This window comes from Herpailurus yagouaroundi, unplaced genomic scaffold, assembly GCF_014898765.1.
Source record: "Herpailurus yagouaroundi ecotype Mexico unplaced genomic scaffold, PumYag 250, whole genome shotgun sequence".
NCBI lineage: Eukaryota > Metazoa > Chordata > Mammalia > Carnivora > Felidae > Herpailurus > Herpailurus yagouaroundi.
The window spans coordinates 22,777,196-22,799,908 of record NW_024412467.1 but is presented as its reverse complement, the minus strand read 5'-3'; the positions used below and the strand labels follow the sequence as shown (position 1 = coordinate 22,799,908).

The 22,713-nt window shown below is 47.5% G+C and overlaps 1 protein-coding gene across 1 annotated transcript in view; it reads right to left on the bottom strand.

The window, feature by feature from the left end:
• Positions 1-22,713, bottom strand: part of SLC22A23 (solute carrier family 22 member 23) — a 182,997-nt gene that overhangs the window by 158,899 nt on the left and 1,385 nt on the right. The window contains exon 3 of the mRNA XM_040460628.1: positions 22,199-22,711. Within this exon, the coding sequence (XP_040316562.1) occupies positions 22,199-22,711 (513 nt within the window). The remainder of the gene's footprint in view (positions 1-22,198; positions 22,712-22,713) is intronic.

Below are 22,713 nucleotides of genomic sequence, written 5' to 3'. Positions count from 1 at the left end.
CACTCAGGGTTTGCAGGGGAGCTGGCTGCGAGACCATGAAAAAGCTCACGCTGAAAATCATTTAAAAAAAAACGTCTTTTTTCAAATCATGGGACTGCTTTCACAAAGCCTAAAGGGACCAAGCTTCTTTGCTCGTGTGTAAAAACGTTGTTCAAAACACTAAATGCCTAAATGTAGGGAGAACCTTCTTCTTGGGCTTTGTCATTTCAACAGCCATCATGATGAATGGGTCAGTATGGTGAACGTGTTGGGGTCTCCAATCTCTAAATGGTTATTCACTAAAAGTGCACCCCTGGTTGCTTCACCAGCTTTAAAAAAATGCAGGTCATCTTGGGTTGACACGTGTGCACAGGCACAAACACACCTCCTGACAAAACGCCGAGTGATTTGCAAACAGAAATGTGAAAACCCTGTGAAAAATGCCACATGGTCGTATGTTTAAAAATGGTGCAATGTCTGCCTACATTTTATGGCTTCCTTTAAGGTTTTCAGACAGGTACTGAGAGCCTGGGAGGGCCTACTCTCCTCTAATTCCCTCATTCCTATTGAGAATTACTCCCCTAGGGGTGCCTGGGTGGCTCAGTCAGTTGTGTCCGACTTGGGCTCAGGTCATGATCTCGTGGTTTGTGAGTTCAAGCCCCGTGTCGGGTTCTGTGCTGTCAATGCAGAGCCTGCTTTGGATCCTATGTCCTCCTCCCTCTGCCCCTCCCCTGCTTATGTGTGTGTGTGCATGTGTGTGCTCTCTCTCACTCTCAAAAAATAAACATGAACAAAAAAATACTCCCCTAACTCTGCCCTTAATCCAGTGAAGGGAACAAACAGGATTTTCCATCAGAGAAGAATTCCCCTTGCTTGGGCCCCTGCAAACTGGGGCCTTGCCACCACTTCCATCCAGCTATGGGCTGGCTGATAGGGGATGTACCATGTGTTTTGTCTGGGGTTTTCTCCAAAGGTTCTTTAAACCTTGAGGTCTCTGCCCTCACAAGACTGACCTGGGTCATTATCATCTGCTTCTTCTTGTTTTTTTTTTTTTTTTTTTTTTTTTAAGCATATTCATTTTTTGAGGGGTGGGGGGAGGAGCAGAGAGAGACAGGGAGACACAGAATCTGAAGCAGGCTCCAGGCTCTGAGCTGTCACAGGCTCCAGGCTCTGAGCTGTGCTCTGAGCACAGAGCCTGACACAGGGTTTGAACCCACAAACTGGAAGATCATGACCTGAGCCAAAGTCAGATGCTTAACTGACTGAGCCACCCAGGAGCCCCTGACCTTCATCTTGTTAAAGAAAGAAAGGAAGAGGAGGTTGTCAGCAAAGTTGCCACCAGTGGGAGGTAGCTACAAAACAGGCAGGAAGGCCTGGCTGCTGCACGGGGTTCTCTGTGTCACGGGAGCAGCTGCCCGGGGCTCTGTGTCACAAGAGATGGGAGGAAACTACAGCTGACCTTTGAATAAGGTGGGAGCTAGGGGCACTGACCTCCCATGTAGCTGAAAATCCACATAGAACTTTTAATTCCTCCAAAACTTTACTAACAGCCTACGGTTGACCAGAAGTCTTACTGATAACATAAACAGTTGATTAATACATGTGTTATATATGTATTACATACTATATTCTTACAATAAAGTGAGCCAAGGAAAAGAAAATGTTATCAAGAAAATCAGAAAGGAAATAAGTTTACTGCCCTGTATTTCTTGAAAGAAATCCATGCATAAGTAGACCCTTGGAGCTCACATCTGTGTTGCTCAAGGGTCAAGTGTACATCAGAACCCTTTGGTGACAGCAGCTGCCTGGCAGTACCTTGTCCAGGTGTGGCCTCTCCCTGCCTGTCCTTATTCCTGGTCTGTCGCAACCACCATCCTTAGGGCCTCCTCCTCAACCTGAGGAGTGAGTCACTGGAGCTGTGGTGCCAGAACTCTCTAGGGCCAGGGAAATAGTATCGAGATTCCCGCCCCACAGAGTCGGGGGCCCCTCCTTCCCACAGGCACCACCCTGTCACTCCTGCTTCTACCCATAAAAAGAAAAGACAAAGAAGGAAACTTACCTAGATTATAAACAAGTCAAGATTTCTCTCTAGCTGCTCTGATTCTGTCAATCAACTTTTAAATATTAGAGCTAGAAGGTAGTAAGGACCAGAAAGGATGAATGTTCTTGGCAGTCAATGCATAATAGCCAGAAGCAGGAAACAACTCATGGGTCCATCGACTGGTGAAGAGAGAAACAAAATGGGATACTGTGTGGCAGCAAAAGGGAGAGACTATTGGTTTACATGGTAGCTGGGACGAGTCTCAAAAGATGGGGCTGGGTGGAGCAGCAGACACAAAAGCCTGCATACTGTGTGGCTGCATTTCTGTGACATTCTGCACTAGGCAAAGCTAAGCTGGGGTACTGGAAATTAAACCAGGGGCTGCCTGTGGGGGTGAGCTGATTGGACAGGCATGAGGGAACTGAACAGGGTGAGGGAGATGTTCTCTGTCTTCATGTAAATGGTACTTAATGGGTGGAAGAGGAGTTGAAACCCACTAACCTATACAGTTAAGATATGTGCCTTTTACCAACGTGTTAATGATACCTCCACCTTCAAAAATCTGGGAAATTGTTTTAAATGGGTCCCCAAAGATAAGACAGGAATACCCAAAGTGACTGGGGCTTCCCAGTTTCCTCCTCCCACTGGCCAGAGGGAAAGGGGAAGGAGCCGCACAGGGCACAGACCCCTGGCTGACAGTACATCTCAAATAGCTGGATTAACCACAAAGAGGGAAGGCATGTGTTTGTACTTTCCCCTTCTACAGTAGATCTGGAGGCCAAGCACTGAGAACAGAGGGAGTTACACAGTTGCTATTTCAAGGCCTGAGATTCTAAACAAATGTGCTTATGGGTTGTACGTCAGTTCCAAACAAGAGTGTTATTGTTACTGTATCAAAACGCAAGCAAAACAGATCCCTACCCTGGGTTTACGCTCTTCCCTAGAAATGCAGGGCTACGACCACCCTGGTAAGGAGCCTCCGCGAATGCCTGCCTTCAGAAGCCCGTTCACAGGGACAGTGATGCATCCCCAGAACTGGAACGCTGATCCTCAGGGGCCCAAATCCCACCACCCCTGCCGTTTTGGTCAGCTGGGTCCATTTAGCCACGTTCCTTTAATCTCTCTTAAGTCCAAGTTCCTTATGAGTAAGCCGGAACCAGTCCCATTTCTCAGAAGGGCTGTGGTCAGGACTCAGCGATGACACATGTAAGACACTGGGCCCCAGTAAACCTGCCACAGCCTCTGTGTCCTCCTCCTTCCCCTCCCCGCCGTGTGAAGTACCCCATAGGTACCCACCCTGTTCACAGCTACCTCTTCTCCTCACCTGCCCCTTTCTGTCACCACCTCGATTCCAACAGCACCAAAATGGATGGAAAGCCCCCTTCTTGCAAAACTGACGTGAAAGATACAATCACCAGAGTTCCAGTGATTGGAACCTTCTTCCTTCTCCCTGAAAGGGCTCTGTGGTGAATTGTGTCTCCCCACCCCCGCCACCCCCTCTAAGTTCTGGTGAAGTGTTACCCCCGGGGGCCGCAGAACGTGACCTCATTTGGAAACAGGGCCTTCACAGAGGTAATCAAGTTACAATGACATCATTAAAGTGGGACCCAACCCAGTGTGACTGGTATCTGTATGAAAAGGGGCAACTTGGACACAGAGACACACAGGGAGGGAGGATGAGGTGGAGATAGGAAGACATGGGGTGAAGGCTGCAGGAGGGTGGAAGATGGGAGTGATGCATTTATGAGCCGAAAAGAAACCAAAGACAGCAGCAACCACCAGGGGCTGGAGCAGAGTCTTCCCCCAGCCATTGGAAGGAGCCAACCCCACAGACACCTGGATTTCAGACCCCTTGAAGCTTCATGCCCTCCCATCTCCCTCCGTCAGTTACGTCAGTGACTTTGCTCTATCTTCCTTCTCCAGCACCCCTGGCCTGGGTCTCCAGCGTCAGCAGCACCACCACTTGGCAACTTACCCCCTCTCCTCCAGCACAGCCAGCTTTGTCTTCTGAAAATGTGGCACTGCCGTCATAGAACGAGCATAGATATTGGAGCTGGGGTGACGCCTGGTGGGCTGCTGACTTCACCACCTGTCCACAGCGTGACCCCGGTCGAGTTTCTTAGCACCTTCATGTCAGTTTCCTCACCTGGCAGATGCTGCTAACAGGGCAGCCTCATTGGCTTCTCCCAAGGGTGAACCGAGGGGCCTGCTTAAAGCAGCCAGTACACGGCTGGGAATATAAAGGGCACCTGGAAAGGTCATGCTGCCGTGACCTTGCTTAAAAAATCCTTGGGGCGCCTGGGTGGCTCAGCTGGTTGAGCGTCTGCCTTCGGCTCAGGTCGTGATCTCACAGTTCCTGGGTTCAAGCCCCGCGTTGGGCTCTGTGCTGACAGCTCAGAGCCTGGAGCCTGCTTTAGATTCTGTGTTTCCCCCTCTCTCTGCCTCTCCCCAACTCATGCTCTGTTTCTCTCTGTCTCAAAAATAAATAAACATAAAAAAAATTTTCTTTAAATCCTTCAATACCCCATCACCTGCCAGAGGAAATCTGAACTCTCTGCAGAGAGCGATGGGCTGTGCTGGTAACTTACAGTGCCTCCTCTCACCAGTGCCATTCTTTGCAGAAGTCAGCTTACACAGACACCCTCCTCCCATAGCACCCAGGGTAAGGTGGCCCATCCGTAGTGCACACACAGCATTTCCCAGTGAGTGGTGTCAGTCCAGGGGCAGGCATGTGATAAGGGAGGGCAGATGACAGAGAAGGATTCGTGCCCTGTGCTCAAGGAGAAGGCTGTTGGTTCCCTCTTCTCCAAGTCACCAGGGGGCTGGGGGGACAGCAAATAACCTGCTGTCATAGGAAGCCACCTTGACACTACAAGGAACTCGGTGTTTGTTATGGGCTGAATTGTATCCCCTCAAAATATACCTGTTGAGGGGTGCCTGGGTGGCTCAGTCGGTTAAGCATCCGACTTCGGCTCAGATCATGATCTTGCGGTCTGTGAGTTCGAGCCCCACGTCAGGCTCTGTGCTGACAGCTCAGAGCCTGGAGCCTGTTTCAGATTCTGTGCCTCCCTCTCTCTCTGGCCCTCCCCCGTTCATGCTCTGTCTCTCTCTGTCTCAAAAATAAATAAACGTTAAAAAAAAAATTAAAAAAAAATACACCTGTTGAAGTCCTAACCCCCTCCATTCCCCACCCCCATTCCTCAGAATGTGACTGTATTTGGAGAAAGGATTTGTACAGAGGTTTAAGTTAAAATGAGGTCGCTGACCGGTGTCCTTATAAGAAGAGATTCGGAAGCAGACACACGCAGAGAGAAGACCATGTGAAGACACAGGGAGAAGATGGCCATCTGCAAGCCAAAGAGAGAGGCCTCGGAAGGAACTATCCTGCCGGCACCCTGATCTCGGGATTCTGGCCTCCAGAGCTGTGAAGAACGAGTTCTGTGGTTCAAGGCCCCCAGTCTGCAGTACGGACTAACACAGCATTAGCGTGAAGCAATGCTGAAAAAGGCCCAGAAGCATGCAGGGGAGCCCATCCTATCTCTGGATTTCTGGAAACATCACAGGTATTTCTGTCTATTTAAAAAAAAATTTAAGTTTATTTGTTTTATGACAGAGAGACAGGGAGAGAGGTGGGGCTCTCACCATTAGCGCAGAGCCTGACATGGGGCTCAAACTCATGAACTGTGAGATCATGATCTGGGCTGAAACCAAGACTCAGGCTCAACCAACTGAGCCACCCAGGCACCCCTCTAGATAATTTTTAAGCGCATTTGCTCTGAGGTTCTCTACGATGTGCAGCAGACAGCACCCTCATGAACCCTCCAAGCTTTCAAACCCTTTACACTACCATACGTGCTCGCCCATCTCGCTGAAAACACATACTTCTTCCCATTCCTTGCACAGGCCTTACGTTCTGGCTATTCCCCCGCTCATACCTGTTCCCCCTCTTCACCATCAGTTTGCTCCATTCTTCCCTCTGCCCAGACTGCTCTCCTACTGCCCATCTCTGCCTATCTTCAAGGCACGGCCCACAGGCTCCTTCTCCCCAGCAGCCCCAGCACAGTGCCTTGCACAGACAGCCTGCTCAGTGAACATGTGCATATCACATGCTGCTCTGGACTTTTCTCAGGGGTGTCTTCCCTGCACATACTTTTAACTATATGAGATTAGGCCACTATATTTGCTATACAAACAGATCATTGAAAAAAGACTGCTGTGTGTCCTGCCTCCCCATACTAAAGGAATGTAGATTTAAAAACCTATTTTCAGTAGGATAAACTATGAGTCTTTAAATTCCCTGGTAACCTTTTGCCTGTTCAAGGTCATTTCAGTTTCCCCCAAATTGATTTTGGAGATGAGATTCATAATCGAGGTTATAGTTTTCCTTTTCACCATCCCTCCCATTAGTCACTTATCTGAGGTCCTGTCAAAGAAGAACTAGAATTATAAATGGGGATAAATCCAATGGCAGATGAGAAATTAATTAGAGAAACCACTGCTTATACTTAAGCACAATTCAGTTTAATTCAAACATGTTATCAGCAGCTACACAAAAATAAAACAAAATAAAATAAACCAAAAATAAAACAAAAACAAAAACAAAACCCCAAAACACTCTCACAGCCTAGATGACACGCATATTTGAAAACTTGTTTCTTATGGGACTTCCCAGAAAAAAGATTAAAAATAAATCTTCTATTAAGATGAAGCAATAAAAATCCTACCTTGGAACACAGAAGATCCAGTGACTCACCATACAACACGGCTCCAGAAACTACCAGGCTCCTATGAAGACACATCGCCTTCCTGCATTTCACTACCTCTCACTGGATGACCTCTAGTTGAAGCACCTTTATTTACTACTTGAAAGTTCCTTCTAAGAGCGAGATAGGACTCTCTGCCCTGCCCCAGGACACTCAGCTGTCTCACCATCTGTGGCCCTTGACAGTTCTTTATTAGGGATATCAAGGATATCAAGCACAAACGCTCCAAATGTAATATAAATGAGTGGGACAGCCAGGTTATGCCATGAACATATAAGGAGGGAAAGAGTCCACTGCTGAGGAGGGCATGGAAGCTGACTGGGGTCAGGACCTCCCTGAGGTAGGGAGTTGGCTTAGGTTAATCAAGGGGGTGCCTCACCAGCATCCCTAGCTGATACCTCACATCCTTACTTTCACAGATAAGCACAGGTAAATGTCACAAGAAGACCACTTAAGGTTCACTGCCTGTGCCCAAGGGAAAGGTCAAGCCCGAGCTGCTATTCAGTCAATGTAAACCGTGCTTATGTTTGATTCTGAACTCTACTTCTTGGCCTCTGTCCCCTGAGGGAGTTCTTGTTTCCTGCTGCTGAAAACATTATCAAACCACCTTAATGGGAATTCATTATGGAAAAAGCTGGTCTGAATTAGAGACGTTTTGAAAATAAATACCTTTTACTTCCAAATAAATGTTTCCTTTTCAAGTAATTAACCATTATTCCAAGCAGTTTCAAAGGACCTCCTTTAATGAGTGACTTGGTCGTTTAGCAACATTCATTTGTACATAAATATGCTAAGGCAGTGTTTCATAATGCGCTTCCCTAGGTAGGCTAAACGTGCCTGCTGACACTTAGTTTATACCACTAATGCACTTAGCAAACCCGTTCTTCACAGAGGGCAGAGGGGCCCTGGCTGAACTGTGATAATTCCTGGTGTGATGAATCGCTCTTCTAGAACTCCTGAGCCTGCATACCAATGCTCCTCTTGTGGGTTACAGAGGAACCAAGGTCTCACCCGGGCTGACCCCGGCCATCTGCTGGGTATGGTCAGAAAAAACAATGAACTTCTGTATTAGCCTAGACCAGGATTTCTCAAACTTGGCATGCTCAACTGAATCATTCTTTGCTGTGGGGGCTGTCCTGTGCATTGTGGGATATTCAGCAGCATCCCTGGTCTCTACCCACCAGATGTCAGTAGCACTCCCTTCTCAGCTGTGACCACCCAAAATGTTTCTGGACATTGCCAAATGTCCCCTGGGGGAAAAACTGTACCATGTGGAAATCATCCAGAGAACGTTTTTAAACAACTGATGCTGGGGTCCCATAGATGGTTCCAAAAGTTCCCGGGTGACCTGAAGAGCCCCAGCCACCACCACTGCAGTCCTAGATTCAGACCAGTTCTATGTGTCACTTTCATGAGAAGAAAAGGCTCTGTGACTTAAAGTTCTGAAAAACCAGGACTTAAAGTAAACATACAATCTATTCTATAGCCTAGTATGAATTCAAGTTTGATTAGCTGCTATTTCAAATATATTATATCACCTTCCTTAGTTTTCAATAACTCACTGAAATTAGACTTTAGGTCTGAGTTGGCCTATGTACCTGTCCTCTGGCTTATTATTATCATCCTAGAATTAAATCACCTTACTTTGCCCAGATGAGAGTAAAGGCCCCTTTACTATCCCTTTACCTTCACCATTCAAGAAGTGTTAATTGAGCACCTACTAGATCCAGGTACCATGGATGCAGATCTGGGCCAGGAAAGCAGGGACAGAGGATTAGAGTGGAGGAATAGGGAGGCAGGAAAGGCTTGAAGAAGGTGACAGGATGATGGGGAGGGCAGGTGTATTCTGGGCCAAAAGAGCACCACATACAAAGGTCAAGTATTGTTTGAGAAACTGGGGGCTGGAGCACAGAGTCCCTGTACAGGCATGATGGGGGGGGGGCAGTGCAGGAGAAGTGTGCAGGGTTCAGACCATCAAGGACCCCGAGAACCAACCAACCAGACCCAACCTCATCCTGAGGGTCATGGAGCACCACAAACCACAAATGATTTGAAGCAAGGAAGCTTCTCATCTTCAATTTAGGACCAAAACACTGGGATTTGAAGCAAGGGGGGGGGGGTGGAAAAGATCAGGGGCCAGATGAGAGGTCCAGGCCATTAGTTAACCAAATACACAGGTTTAGGGCTTTGAGGAAACATTCAGGCTACAGATAAAGATCTGGTGCTGCCCTACTCAGGTGTGCTGGAACTTGGATGTTATGGGCTGAACTGTGGACTATCACCCTCCAAAAAAGCCCCCGAAGCCCTCAAATGTTGGGAGTCCTGACCACTAGTACCTCAGAATGTGAATGTAAATAGAGACAGGGCCCTTACAGAGGTGATTAACTTAAAGTGAGGTCATTGGGATGAGCCATAATCCAACAGGGCTGGTGTCCTTGTAATAAGAGATTAGGACACAGATACATACACAGAGGTCACAGGGAGAAGACACCATGCACAAGGCAAGAAGAGAGGCCTTGGAAGGCCTGTTGACATTTGATCTCAGACTTCTAGAACCAAGAGGAACTAAATGTCTGTTGGGTAAGTCCCCCAGTCTATGGTACGTGTTACGCAGCCCGAGCTGACTGAGACACTGGGGAATGATCTGAAGATAGAGGGTGATGGCAAGGATTCCCGAAAGAGAAGAGAAGCCAGTGAGGCAGACGAAAAATCAAGGAAAAGCAGCATTCACCAGCCCCTGCCCCCTGCCCCCATCCCAAAGAGAGAGTGAAGACTGAATGGTCACTGCCAATGCCATGCAGAGGCTGACCAAGATCACTGAAGCAGTCCCAGTGATCTGGCATCAGGCAAACTGACACCATCTGTGGCACAGAGACCACAAGGCCCAGCAGGCGAGGCAGGGATGCTGGGCCAAGCCAGTGCTTCCCAGGGGAGGGCCGCAGCCCCTGGGACTTGGCCACACTTGTGATGGGAGCTTGGTGAGCGTTTTTCATGGAGGCCCAAACCAACATGCGTGCTGCAGGAGATGCATGTGGCAGCCGGAGAGGCCAAGAGGGCTGCTTCAGGGGTCCCAAGGACACAGGGCCATGTGGACCCAGGCTGGGGCTGGGCGTACCCCTGCCCTGGGTCTCTACTGTCATTTCTCCATTACAAAGCTCAGATGACTCACTGTCCACTGGGGGGAAAACCAAACCTATCTCCAAGGACTGACTCTAGTGGCCTGTGTGACGGCCCCCCGCCCTGCACCCTGCATTCATCTCTTCCCAGCCCTTGTCAGTTCCTCTGCACACAAGGCCCTTTCTCAATCCTTTCCATCTTTTAAGACCCCAGCCCACCTTCAGGACCCAGCTCCAATGCCACAGCACCCAAATCCCCTCACCCATGGTGAGGACTCACAGGTCAGGGCACACACCTCACCTGCTCTCCTGGGCATGCTCACTTCAGCACCCCACACCGTCGGCTCCTGGCCCCCACACCCTCCTCTTAGCTGGTCCCACACTAACCTTCCATTTACTGATGGTCTCAGCTACATCATGAGCTCCTTCTCCAGGGCACAAACCATCTTCTACCCCTCTGTGTCACCTACCCAAGGCAGGGCAGAAGGCCTGCCTGCAGAGATGGGCCAGGGCCAAGTGCCACACATGTGGCTGCAGAAATCCCTCTAACAGGGGAGGGGAGGGAAGGAGGGGCTGTATGTAACTGTGTTCAAAAAAGTAGGACAACACCTATGTCCACAGCAGCATTATTTCCAACAGTCAAAGGGTGAAAGCAACCTACGTGTCCATCAACGGATGACTGGACAAGCAGAACGTGGTCTATACGTACAATGGAATATTGTTCGGCATTAAACAGGAAGGAAATTCTGACACAGGCTCCAACTTGGATGAAGCCTGAGAATGTCACACGAAGTAAAAGAAGCCAGTGACAAAAGAACAAGTCCTATAATGGTTCCACTCACACGAGATCCCCAGAATAGTCAGATTCAGAGACAGAAAGTGGAAGGGTGCTTGCCAGGGGCTGGGGGAGGGGAGTGGGCAGTTAGTGTTTAATGGATACAGAGTTTCAGTTTGGAAAGATGACAAACTTCTGGACACGGATGGTGGTGGTGATCACCCAACAGTGTGACTGTCCTGAATCCCACTCGACTGTACATTTAAACATGGTTAAAATGGTAAATTTTCTGTTATGTGCATTTTACCACAATTAAAAAAAACTTGAAAAAGTAGGACAAAACTTTGTGTTCACTGCAAATGCTCATGTATATTCATTTGAGAACAGTGGAGTTTCTCAGTATGTAACAATCAAGGGTGCCCAATTTGTAAAGCATCTTTTAAACACACAGAAAAAAAAAAGCAGCTTTTAATCTAATCTGGGAGGAAACACTCTGTAGTGCAAATTACTATGCCGAGTGCATAACCCATCCATAATTTAATATGACCACTGGGATGCTCGTGGTGGCTTTACACTGGCATCATCTCCTTTGCACTTCTTCTTCAAATGATATGAAGAAATAAAGTGTGACTGCTAGCTAAAACAGAATTAGAGGGAGGGCTGACCCTCTTCTCCCCTTAAAAAAAAAAAAAAAGGCTGATAAACACTTAAGTAGCATTCCTATGACTTAACATTCTTTACCACACATTCCTATGACTCAGCTGTTTGGTTTACTGCTCAGATAAGTAAACCAACTGTCCCACTTCTGGGGCAGTGTTTTCAAATGTAAGAATGCTCCCTGGCTCCTTCTGGCTGTGGCACACCTTGAGCAAACTCAACATTCAAAACGAAACTGGCCAGGACTTTCTGAAGCTGTTCCCTGGGAAAAACAGACCCACAAAAAGTGTGTTTCACTTTTACTACAAGAAATCTAGAAAAAGATACAAAACACAACCAAGGAACAGAGAAGCAGAAAAGACACTGACAAGTCAGGAAGAAAGGCTTGGAACGGCTTGGGGACGCTTGCTTAGCAGTGACAGCTGGCTTGGTGAGAGACCACAGGCTGGAAGTCACCAGAAGCGTTGCTACTCAGAAGGGCCCACATTTGGCTTCATGCTCGGCAGTCACTGTCTTGATCTTAATAATTTTTCAGCCAGGGGTTCTGCGTTTCCTTTGGCAATGGGCCCCACAAATTATGTTGCTGGTCCTGACCAGAAAGGTTTGGAAAAACGAGGAGACTCACCCTGTGTGGGGGCAGGGGTGGGGGTGACTATTTGTAAAACTGTTTCAGTGACCGCCCAAGGGCTGGTTCCAAGCTCCCTCTGTGATCTGGAGCTAATAAATGAAACCATTTATCACTATTTCTAGAAAAGAAAAAAAAAAGCCTCAGGAGGGTATTCTTGCCAATTCCATACTAAGCTTAAGCAGCCAGGTAAATTACATCCCGAGTCTTTGGGAAGAAAAAGAATACTTCATTTAAAGCATTTAATAGTTAAACTGTCAATATTCAATTATTCCCAATTAATTGCCAAAAAGATTCATCTCTAATCCCTTGCATCCCAATAAAGAACTGCCACTCCCACCTCCTGTCACACGGTTCAAAGGAGCTGTCCCAGGGCTAGGTGACTGTATTCCCTGCTCTGACACCCCAGCCCCAAGCTGGACATCAGATCTACACCCGAAAATCTGGAATCGACAGAGGAATGCTGGCCTCTGTGCTGACTTGCCTGACCAGGTAAGCAAAAGCATGGACAAAGCCAGTCCGCAGGGGGAACAAAGCGGACTTCTGGAGAAAGGGTCGAGAGCACATGTGGACTCTCGAAAGATCCAACCCCCTGTCCCTCAATATTCAGATCCCATCCCGGGTTCCGTGAGCCATTTCTGCATCATTCCAAGACATTTCCTTTCTGTTTTGTGAATTTGAAATTTGTTCTCGTTACTTGCAAACCAAAAGAGTCCCGGGAGAGGTTTTGTAGAATATAATCCTATGCAAATGGGGTGGCCTGGAGAGCTCCCAGCGGGGTTCTTTTTCAGCAAAGATTTATTTTAGGGGACATCCAGCTAAATCTGTCAATAACCACTGTTCCTCTTTCCTAGCAATATAGGGCTTGTCAATCTCTAGGTCACTTGTTCAGAGGAAGATCTGCCCATACATAATGACCAGCACTGAGCAGCCTGCAGCAAATGAAAGAACAGACCCCAAGTTGCAGAAGATCAAAGTCTGAAGGTTCCTGGGGTCAGTCCGCAAGGACAGCACTCCAGGTGGGTGGGGCAGGGGCTGTTCTTCACCCACCCCCTGAAGTTAGCCCTCTGATGCCTGCCATTGAGGTCCAAAGTTACCATCAACTCCTCTAAAAGTCCACGGTTTCTCTGATCTGTTTTCAACAGCACAGCTAACCCAGAAGTTTTAACATGTTTAGATCATTCTCCACCCAGGGGCATGAAGTCAGGTTTCTGAGCGAAGACCTCTGTGGGGGCATGAAGCCCCTGACAGGGCCCTGCCCTCCCATTCCTCAAGGTTGGCCAGAAAAGGCTTTTCCTTTTCAGATCCTTTGGAGCTCTGTGGCCAGTGACCTGAAAACAAAGCCATTAAATGGTCTTTTTCATCAGACTAGGGGTCCTTTTTGGTTTGACTCCTCAGGCCTCCCTGGATTCCTGTGTCCTGTATGAAGGGCACACCTGCTCCCCTATGTTATCAGTTTCTGGGCGGAGGAGAAAGACACCTCGGATTGCCCGAGGAATAAATCACTTCCAGGTGTGGCCTGTCAGCTCCTCCCCACCTAAGTATTTCTCAGATGACTCATTCCGCTGGTCCTCACCCCACAGATAGGAAGGAGAAAGGGATCTGAGATTCCCAGGTTCCTCCTGATTTGCCAGGTGCCTGGAGGGAGGGCAGTGGGCTCTCCCCAGCTTTTCTCATCCTAGCCTCACAACAGCCCTCGAGGTAAGGTGAGCAATGACCCACTTTGCTGACGAGGTTCCTGCCGCTCCCAAAGACACAGATAATAGAGTTAGACCTGTAACTGTTACAGCTGCTGGTAATAACTGCTGAGCGTAAGCAGCAGAGTCAGGACCTAAACCCACACCTGCCAAACTAAAAAGCCCTTCCTCTTTTCATGACAGCAAACTCAGGTGAGCTCAGACATTTACAGGGAAGGCTGTGGGTAAAAGCCGAACAAGGCACACCTCCGGTCGGGAGGGGGACAGCGAGCACATTGATCACCATACAGCCAGTGTTAGGACAAAGGGATGGTTGGGTGCTAGAAACACCGAGTGAGGATGAGCAGACCTGGAGAAGGAACAGGGACCAAACGGATGAAGGAAGGAGGAACGGGCATCCCGGGCAGGTGGGCTAACAAGGCAGAAGGGGCAGAGGTCAGTGACATCTGCACAGAGAGGTGGTCGGCACGAGCCCACCCCAGAAGCCACAGTGTAGCCAACCACACCTCAGCGTGCAGTTCCTGACAGGTATGACCCTCCTCAGGCAGCACAGGAGGATGGACCCTGACAGGCCAGTGAAAGGGATCAAGTCCAAGAGAATGGGCAGGAGCCATTCTTCCAGCTCTTCCCGGACCCTCTCCCCTCATGGGGGCTGCTCCTGGCCAGAGGCAAGAGTACCCTACAGGTGAGGGGAACCAGACTCTAGCCCTAATAGGCTGGTGGCTCTAAGTCAGCGACACCCCCCACACTCACTCCAGCCTCAGTCTTCTCATCCGTAAACTGAGGACTTTGGACTAGGAAGAGAATATTATACGTTAGCCATGCCCAGGACAATTCATTTTTTTAACCTACACTAGGCATTCGGTAAAGGTAAAGCTGGTTGAATCAAAGTAAATTCTAGACTGATGGTTTCCCCTGTCAGGGTCTTTCAGCTTTGTGGAAATCAGCATTCTCCTCTTTTGACCAGGAGAGCAGGAGAAAATGCTAGAACACTCGAATGGGCCAGTGCTGCTTCCTATCAATAGCCCTGGAAAGAGGCTTCAGGCCCACTTGCCCCGGGGTCTGGTCTGGGCCTGCAGCAGCAGTAAAATTTCCCACAGCTCCTCCTCAGACCCGCTTTCTGGGCTGGCCAGCCTCCTCCCTACAGCCCAAGCTACCCGGTTCCCCGCCCCACCTCCCAACCTGAGACTTTGGTCAGACTGCCTCTCCCCATCTGACCCCCTCCCCTCCCCCCAACCTCTCTTCAGAGCCCCACACCCTGAGTCCTAGGTCCCTTCTCACTTCACATGCTCTGCCTGGCCGCCCTCCATCCCGGTTCACCCCCTCAGCTCTTCATCTCATGGCTGACGTTCTGAACATGACTCATGAGCCACCCCTCCCCACCTTCCCACCTTCCCTGCCTCCTGTCAGTTCTAAGCTGGCACATACCAGAGGGCCCGTGCAAGTGCCGTTCTCTGTGTCTCTCCCACTCAAACCTAAGATCTTAACTCAGATGTCAGCTGCACTCAGAGACCAGTCAGTTTAGGCCAGGCTTTTTGTTTTAGTCTTTCATTTCCCTTTCTTTCTACACACTTAACTCAGTTTGTAATTAAAGAATTATTATTTCAATGTGTACTTACTATTTATTTTGAGAGAGAGAGGGGAAGGGGCAGAGAGAGGGAGGGAGAGAATCCCAAGCAAGCTCTGCGCCATCAGCTTGGAGCCCAGGCCAGTCTCACGAACTGTGAGATCATGACCTAAGCCAAAAGCAAACCCAGGCACCTCAAAGGATTATTATTAATTAGTTAGGGTGTGACTCCCTCATTAGTCAATAAGCTCTATGTGAGCTGAGCTGTCTACATGTCATTGTATCCCGAACACATAGCACAAGGCTTGGCCCAGAAAAGGGACTCATCTATGGAAGGAAGGAGGCAGAAAAGTTAAAAAAAGAAAGAAAAAAAAAGGAAAGGGGTGGCCTAGGGTCACACTTGGTGGCACAATAATTGTTTAACAACTGGCTCTCTGCAGAAAAAAGAAAACCCCATGTGTAGCGTTTGCCAGTTCTATGGGGTAACTGTTCCCACCATGGCTGATTCCAAGCCACGGTAAGACATTCCTGAGTGTGCAGGTGGATGGATATGGGGGCACGGGCTCAGAGTCCGGAGAGGCCCAGCTGGCCCCTGCACAATGCTGGTTTGTGGCGACGCCCACACTGAGATCCACAAAGCCTATCATGTTTTTAAATGACATCAACTTTTGACTCAGTCCTACCTTGGGCTGAAGGCCAAAATGAATCGAGACCTGCCGAAAATGCTACGGACAAAAGAGGAAAAAGAGGAAAAAAAAAAAAAAACAACAAAGAAAGAAAGAAGAGGTTTTGCAGCTGGCTCAGGACAAGACAATGAAGGAAAGGTGAACCCTGGTGCGTGGGGATGATCACTGGCTCCCAAAACATGTCAAGAGCTGCTAACAACTGTGTGGCTTCTGGTCTTCTCGCTGGGGCCACTGCCAAATGCAATGTTTAGGACACTGTTAGGAGCAAGTCAAAGCCCACATGAAATGCTGGTTATACCCACAGACCCAATATTTACTTCCCTTTCTAGCAATTTATCCTACTAGCTCAATAAAAGCAAAACTGATACCTGCAACACTAAATTAAAGAGGAACTAAGATAAAAAAAAATTAGAAGAAAGTACGGGTGTTTTCCTGATATTCCAGGATTATGGGAGCCCTAAATCTTAATGCAGAACCCAGAAATCGTAACAGAAAAGATTAATTTGACTCTATACAAATCAAAAGTTTCTGCATAACAAAACCAGCATAAATAGAATAAAAAGACACACAAAAAAACCATGGGAAAAAACATTCACAAGACATCCAAAGAGTTAATTTACTTTCTGCTTGAAGTACTCTGACAGATCAGTAAGAAAATAAACCCCCTCCCCCAAACCACACACAAAGGCAAAGTCCCTAAGGAGGCAGTTCAAAGAAAAGGCCACATGAATGGCTCAAGAAATTTCAGAGCCGTCTTTAACCTGGCTCATAACAATAGAGATGCAGATTACAACAATAACCATATGCACCTCACATATCAAACTAGGAGACATGTTCAAGTGTGTAAGTCCTTGGCCAGGGAGGGTGTGGGGAACAGGACCTCAAGCATTACTGATGGCAGTGTAAATTGGTTAAGATCTCTAGAGAGAGCATTTTGACAACATGTATCAAAATAAAAACAGAGCCTACTTTGACCTTCCACTTTTTTTTTAAAAAAAAATTATACTTTTAGAGAGAGAGAAAGAGCAGATGAGGGGGCAGAGAGAGGGAGAGAGAGAGGATCTCAAGCAGACTCTGCACTGTCAGCAAGAGCCCAATATAGGGCTCGAACTCACAATGTGTGAGATCACCACCCAAAATCAAGAGTCAGCCGCCTAACACACCGAGCCACCAATGTGCCCATGACCCCCCACTTCTAAGAATTTCATGCATATCAGAATTTCATTATATATTATGTAACAGCAAAGCCTGGAAACAACCTAAATGCCCCCTTAGTAGGCGACTAATTAAATAAATTATGGCCTGGTCATACAATGGATGAACAATGAGGGGCTCTCTAAGTAGTGATACGCACCCATCCCCAATTTAGGTGAAAAAAGGCATAGAACAATGTATATATTATGTCATTGTTTGTGAGAGGAAAATATATAAATGAAAATATACTTAGACTATTTCTGGAAGGATACATAAGAAACTGGTAACCATGGTTGCTTCTGAAGAGGGAAACTGGAGGCAGGGATGGCTAGAAATGTTACTTTTACTGTCCGCTTTCTGTAACGTGCATGTATTATCTATTACAGTCAATTTCTAAAAATAGATATGCATAAAGATGTTCACTACTGTGTTGTATACACTAGACAAAATAAATGAAATACCATTAGGATGACCTAACACTGGGTTATTTTTAAAATATTACCATTGCAATGAAATTGTAATTATTTTTAACCCTAATTAAATTGTACTGAATCACTTTAAATACTTCTAGACTTGAGCCCCAGAAAAAGGATACAAATTACTTCCCAGGATATTTAAACAACTCTCAGATGTACTTACAGGATGAAAGCCAGCAATTTTTGAGAATTCATGGAGAAGAGAAGAAGAATCAGACTGGGGACAAACATCCCAAGCTTCATATACAGGAAAAGGATCGTGCTTATTACTCAAGGAAGTCGTGAGCACTGGAAACCAAGGAAGATTCACTCGGAACAACGTGGGATAACGATGCAAATTATTAAGAAGAATATTTTAAAGGCAACAGAATCGTGGGGTTTTGTTAACCTTGTGTAAAATCTCTGACCATCTGAGCTGCCAGGGAATGCTCACGTCCGGCCTCAGTTCTTCCACAGCTGACCTCTAAGTGACTGCAGAGCTTGGTTAGATTCGTTTCAGGAAGACACAGACACGGTTTTCAACATGGCTGGGAGATAAAATGCAGAGCTATGCAGTTGAACACAGGGCTCAAGGTACACCACACCTGGCCCACTCAGGTATGTGTTACCTGGAAATCCACAATAATGCTCAGTGTTAAGGCGGGCTTTGGATTATTCAATATTCTTTTTTTTTTTTTAAGTTTTATTTACTTATTTTTGAGAGAGAGAGAGAGAAAGAGTGTGCGTGAGCAGGGGAGGGGCAGAGACAGGGAGAGAGAGAACGCCCAGCAGGCCCCATGCCATCAGCACAGAGCCTGACGCAGGGCTCGAACCCACAAACCATGAGATCATGACTTGAGCAGAAATCAGGAGTTGGATGCTTAACCAACTGAGCCACCCAGGTACCTGGATTATTCAACATTCTTTTTTTTTTTTTTTAATTTTTTAACGTTTATTTATTTTTGAGAGACAGAGAGAGAGAGAGAGACAGCATGAGCAGGAGGTGGTAGAGAGACAGAGGGACACAGAATCTGAAGCAGGCTCCAGGCTCTGAGCTGTCAGCACAGAGCCTGATGCGGGGCTGGACCTACAAACTGCGAGACAATGACCTGAGCTGAAGTTGGACGCTCAACCCAGTGAGCCACCCAGGCGCCCCTCAACATTCTTAATAAAAAGAAATAACATGATAAATGTTTGGAGAACTTTATATGGTTGCACACAAAAAGTCATATTATTATTATGATTATTTTGAAGGCATTGAAAATTTTGGGACAGATAACAAATACCAAGGCATAAGACAGAAATAAAAAGATCCTAAGAGGAAAGATTTAATAACGCAAAACTATGATGAAATCTACATCATGTGCCATGTCACCGAAGTGCAGCCTGAGAAATCTCTTCACTTAATGTAATCCTATAAAGACAGAAGCTTGTCATGTTTACTGAAAGCCTTTCATGCATCAATTGCAGGTTTTGTAATCGGAAGCATAGGGTCCATCTACGGTCCCTTTTGATTAGAACACATGGGGTCTGCCAGGCTGTTTTCAGAGTGTCCTGTTTAAGACACACATATGTCAAGTAGAGCAATTGCTATGGCCAATTTTGTTATGTGTGGAATGTCTGAAGTAGCTGGGGATTTTTTAGCCAGGGAAGAAACCACTTGGGTATCCTCAAATATCTGAACACGTATTATACAAAGGAAAAAGAACCCTTCAGAGGGGGCAATCCATACAAATAAGTGTGAGATGACCTGAGTTATGTTCACCAAAAAACATGCTTGGCTGCAATTATGGAGCGAGCTGCCTAGCCAATAGCCAATGGGGCCCTCCCTTCCCATCCTGGAAATGGTATCCATGTCAGGGATATTAATCAGGAGGGGAGATAGGCTCATCAGCCCAAAGATCCCTTTTAAGTGTTATAACCTGGGATTCCAGTGGCTTGGCAGTTTCACATGTGTAGGTGGTATTATATGTGTATAAAATATGTGATAGCCTATGTAATGCATATAATATATATTAATAATGTATATTTATAATAATATATTTATAATACAACCTATGTTCAGAATATAATATATATTTATAATGTAATGCAATATAATATAATATATGCCTGGCAGATTTTCTATATTCCCCACCCCACCTAACACTTAGGGACAGAATAGGACACATATTGGAGGGCCACGTATAGGCTGAAGCAAATCTAATGACAAAGGCACTGCGTGAGATTATTTGCAAGTAGGAAGATCATGGTTTGGAGTGAGGAAAGAGGGTACAAAAGGCAACTTCTCAGACTCTGAACTTTCAATCTACAGACAGAAAGCGAACTATCTCCACTTCTGCTCCTACATACAAACAAAAGCTGACAGGCACCTGACCTCTAGAATGCTGCACCCATCACAGTATACATTCCATATTTGTACATCTGATACAGTATCCGCTGTGCACAGCCCGCTTCAGTGCAAGTCTGGCCTTAGTATATGCCAAATGTGCTCAAGGAGCTCTTTGAAGCATTTGTTATGGAAATAGAATGCTGTGGCAGGACAGTCCTTTATTTAGATCTCATTTGTGCGTGAAAATCAATATGTCCTTTCTAGTCTTTATTTTACAGGAAAATGCATCTGTAACTATTGTCCGGAGGTCTTCAGCTCCCAGTTTCGCCGTGTCTGCTACATGTAACCATGGCACAGCTATCAAGTGCCCCTAAAGCATAGTGCACACATTCCTACCATCTTTGACCCTCTTGAGTGCTAATTTAGAAAAATTGTCCAGCTCTCCAATATGCTTTAAAAGCCAGTTTTCAAGAACTATTTTAGTTTTTTCATCCCGCCCTCCATGGCAGTGTAAATAGCTGTTCATGGGTCCCCACCACTAGGATAATGATGCTCTCTCCCACCTCCTAACTTTCAAGTTCCCCTCCCCTTGGACCCCAGGATGGAACAGCTTCTAAACACATTCGCTTTCATCTATATTATTCCTCTTCTACTTTAAAAAAGGGGTTTAAAGTATTTGAAAATGTTGCCAAATTCTTACTTTCACAGTCAGAGTATTAAAATTGTCACTGTAGTCATTGTTCTGAATTTTTCCATGATGGTAACAAAAAAACAAACACTGCCCTCCGTGGATGGGAGAGGGTCACAGCAAAACACCTTTGGAAAGGAGAGGCTGTGGGGTTGGGGCTGGGGGTGGGGTACACCTCAAGGTGAACCTAGCCTGAAGGATCTTCCCCATTAATAGTGAATCCTGTCAATTCCCACAGGACAGATTATTTCTTGCCAGTCTGGTACAAGATTAAAACAGCGATTATGATGATGTAAGAGTTTCATCTTACACATCCATGAGCTACAACTGTTTACTAACACTCATTTGGGGGAGAAAGTGCATGCACATTGATTTTTACAAACTGTACAATTTCAGTCTCACTTTTAAACAAGGTATTTAAAATTCTGCCCAGAACTGCCCAGAAGGGTGGGAGGGGAAAGGTCTACACTACTTGGAAATGTAAATTTGTTATTTAAAACACAGAAAGGGCAAAAAACACACATTGCTTAACAAATGGGCATACAATGTCTCCTAGATGTTAAGAAAAGCAGAAAATACAGATGTCTTAGGGACTGGATTTCAGACATTGCCCATTCTGCATTTTTCTGCTGGCACACATCTTCTCAAAAAACACTGCTGCTCCATTTCACACAATGCAACACCTCTGTAGAGGGGCTACAGGACTCTCAGCAAGGCAGCCGCTCTGCTAAAATCTAACCAGGGTCTCAATGCCTCACTCAGACAAAAGCAGCTGCTATATAAGAGCAGTGGTGGGCCCGGAATACAAAACAGATTCTTAGTTTCCTTCCTCTACTCTATAGGGATATGACTAAAGTCCCAAGAAAACACTTGAGGGAACACTTGGGTGGCAAAATCTAAAGTCAAACATCCCAATCTTTGGAGACGGATAAGCATGATGAGGGGGGAAAGGGAATTTTCCCAAGCTCTTTGCTTTTGTGGCCAGCACCTGGGTTCTTTAGTTGGCTTTAATAGTCTGTTTCCAAACCTGGCGCGGGATGACTGAGGTCTGCGGGAATGAACACCTGGGAATATGACATCGGTCCCACGGATAGATATTTCTTTGTGGGAGGCATAAGGACACTCTAGCCCCACAGAAGACTAGAGCCAGAGCCATGGTCCTGGCTGTAGCCATCAGACCCTGAATGAGGCGAGTCTTCCAGAGCTGGACGGCTGACAGGTCAGCAGCCTTGTCCTTCGCAAGGGACACCCCCGGCTGAACCGGGGTGATAGCTTGAAGGATAGGTGAAGGGAGCCCAAGTCATTTTAGGGGGAGGGGCGCTCTCCCCAAATGTGCACTCGGACGGGAGTTCCGGTGAAAACTAGAAAAGGCTGTGGAGCCCCCTTAGGGTTGGGAGGCAGTGTCCCCGAGGATGGAGGCGAAAAGCCCCTGCTTCACACCCAAGCAAGCGCATCTGGTTTGGGGGACGGAGGATGAAGCCAACGCGAGATGCATACACACAGGCTGGCATCGCTTTGAGGGACCTCGGTCTGCTCGGAGGGAGACGGAGGGAAGGGTGGAAGAGATCCAGGAGTAAAAGGCTCGGGAGAAGGACGCGAGGCCCGGGCGGTCGCAGCCCTTACCTTGCTGACCACGTTTTGGACGAGGCCTGTGCGGATGCCGTAGTCCCACGCGTGGCAGTCGCAGTTGGAGGCGTTGTCCCCCTTGTCCGGAGGGGACGGCAGGGGTGGCGTGTCGCCCCCGTCCGCGCCGCTGCTGTTGCTAAGGTTGCCTGCGGCCCCCCAGGAGGCAGTGGAGAAGGGGGTGGTCGGGGGGCTGGTCCAGTTGGCCACGTCGCCAGAGTCCCACCGGCCCGTGGCGGTGACTCCCGCCAGCTCCGCGCCTTTGCCGGCTCCGCGGCACCAGAAGTTCGGCTGGTCCAAGAGGAAAGAGTCCGAGAACTGGCTAAAGCCGATGAACAGCGCCGGGATCCAGGTGAGCAGCACGAGGGTCTTCTGGTAGCCCCCGCCCAGGCCCCCGAGGAAGGGCAGCACCGACCCGTCGTAGTCCAGCAACAGGAGGCTCGGGGCCGCCGCCGCCGCCGAGCTGCAGCCCGGGTGCTGGCCGCCGGCGGCGGGATGCGGGGCGGGCAGCGGCT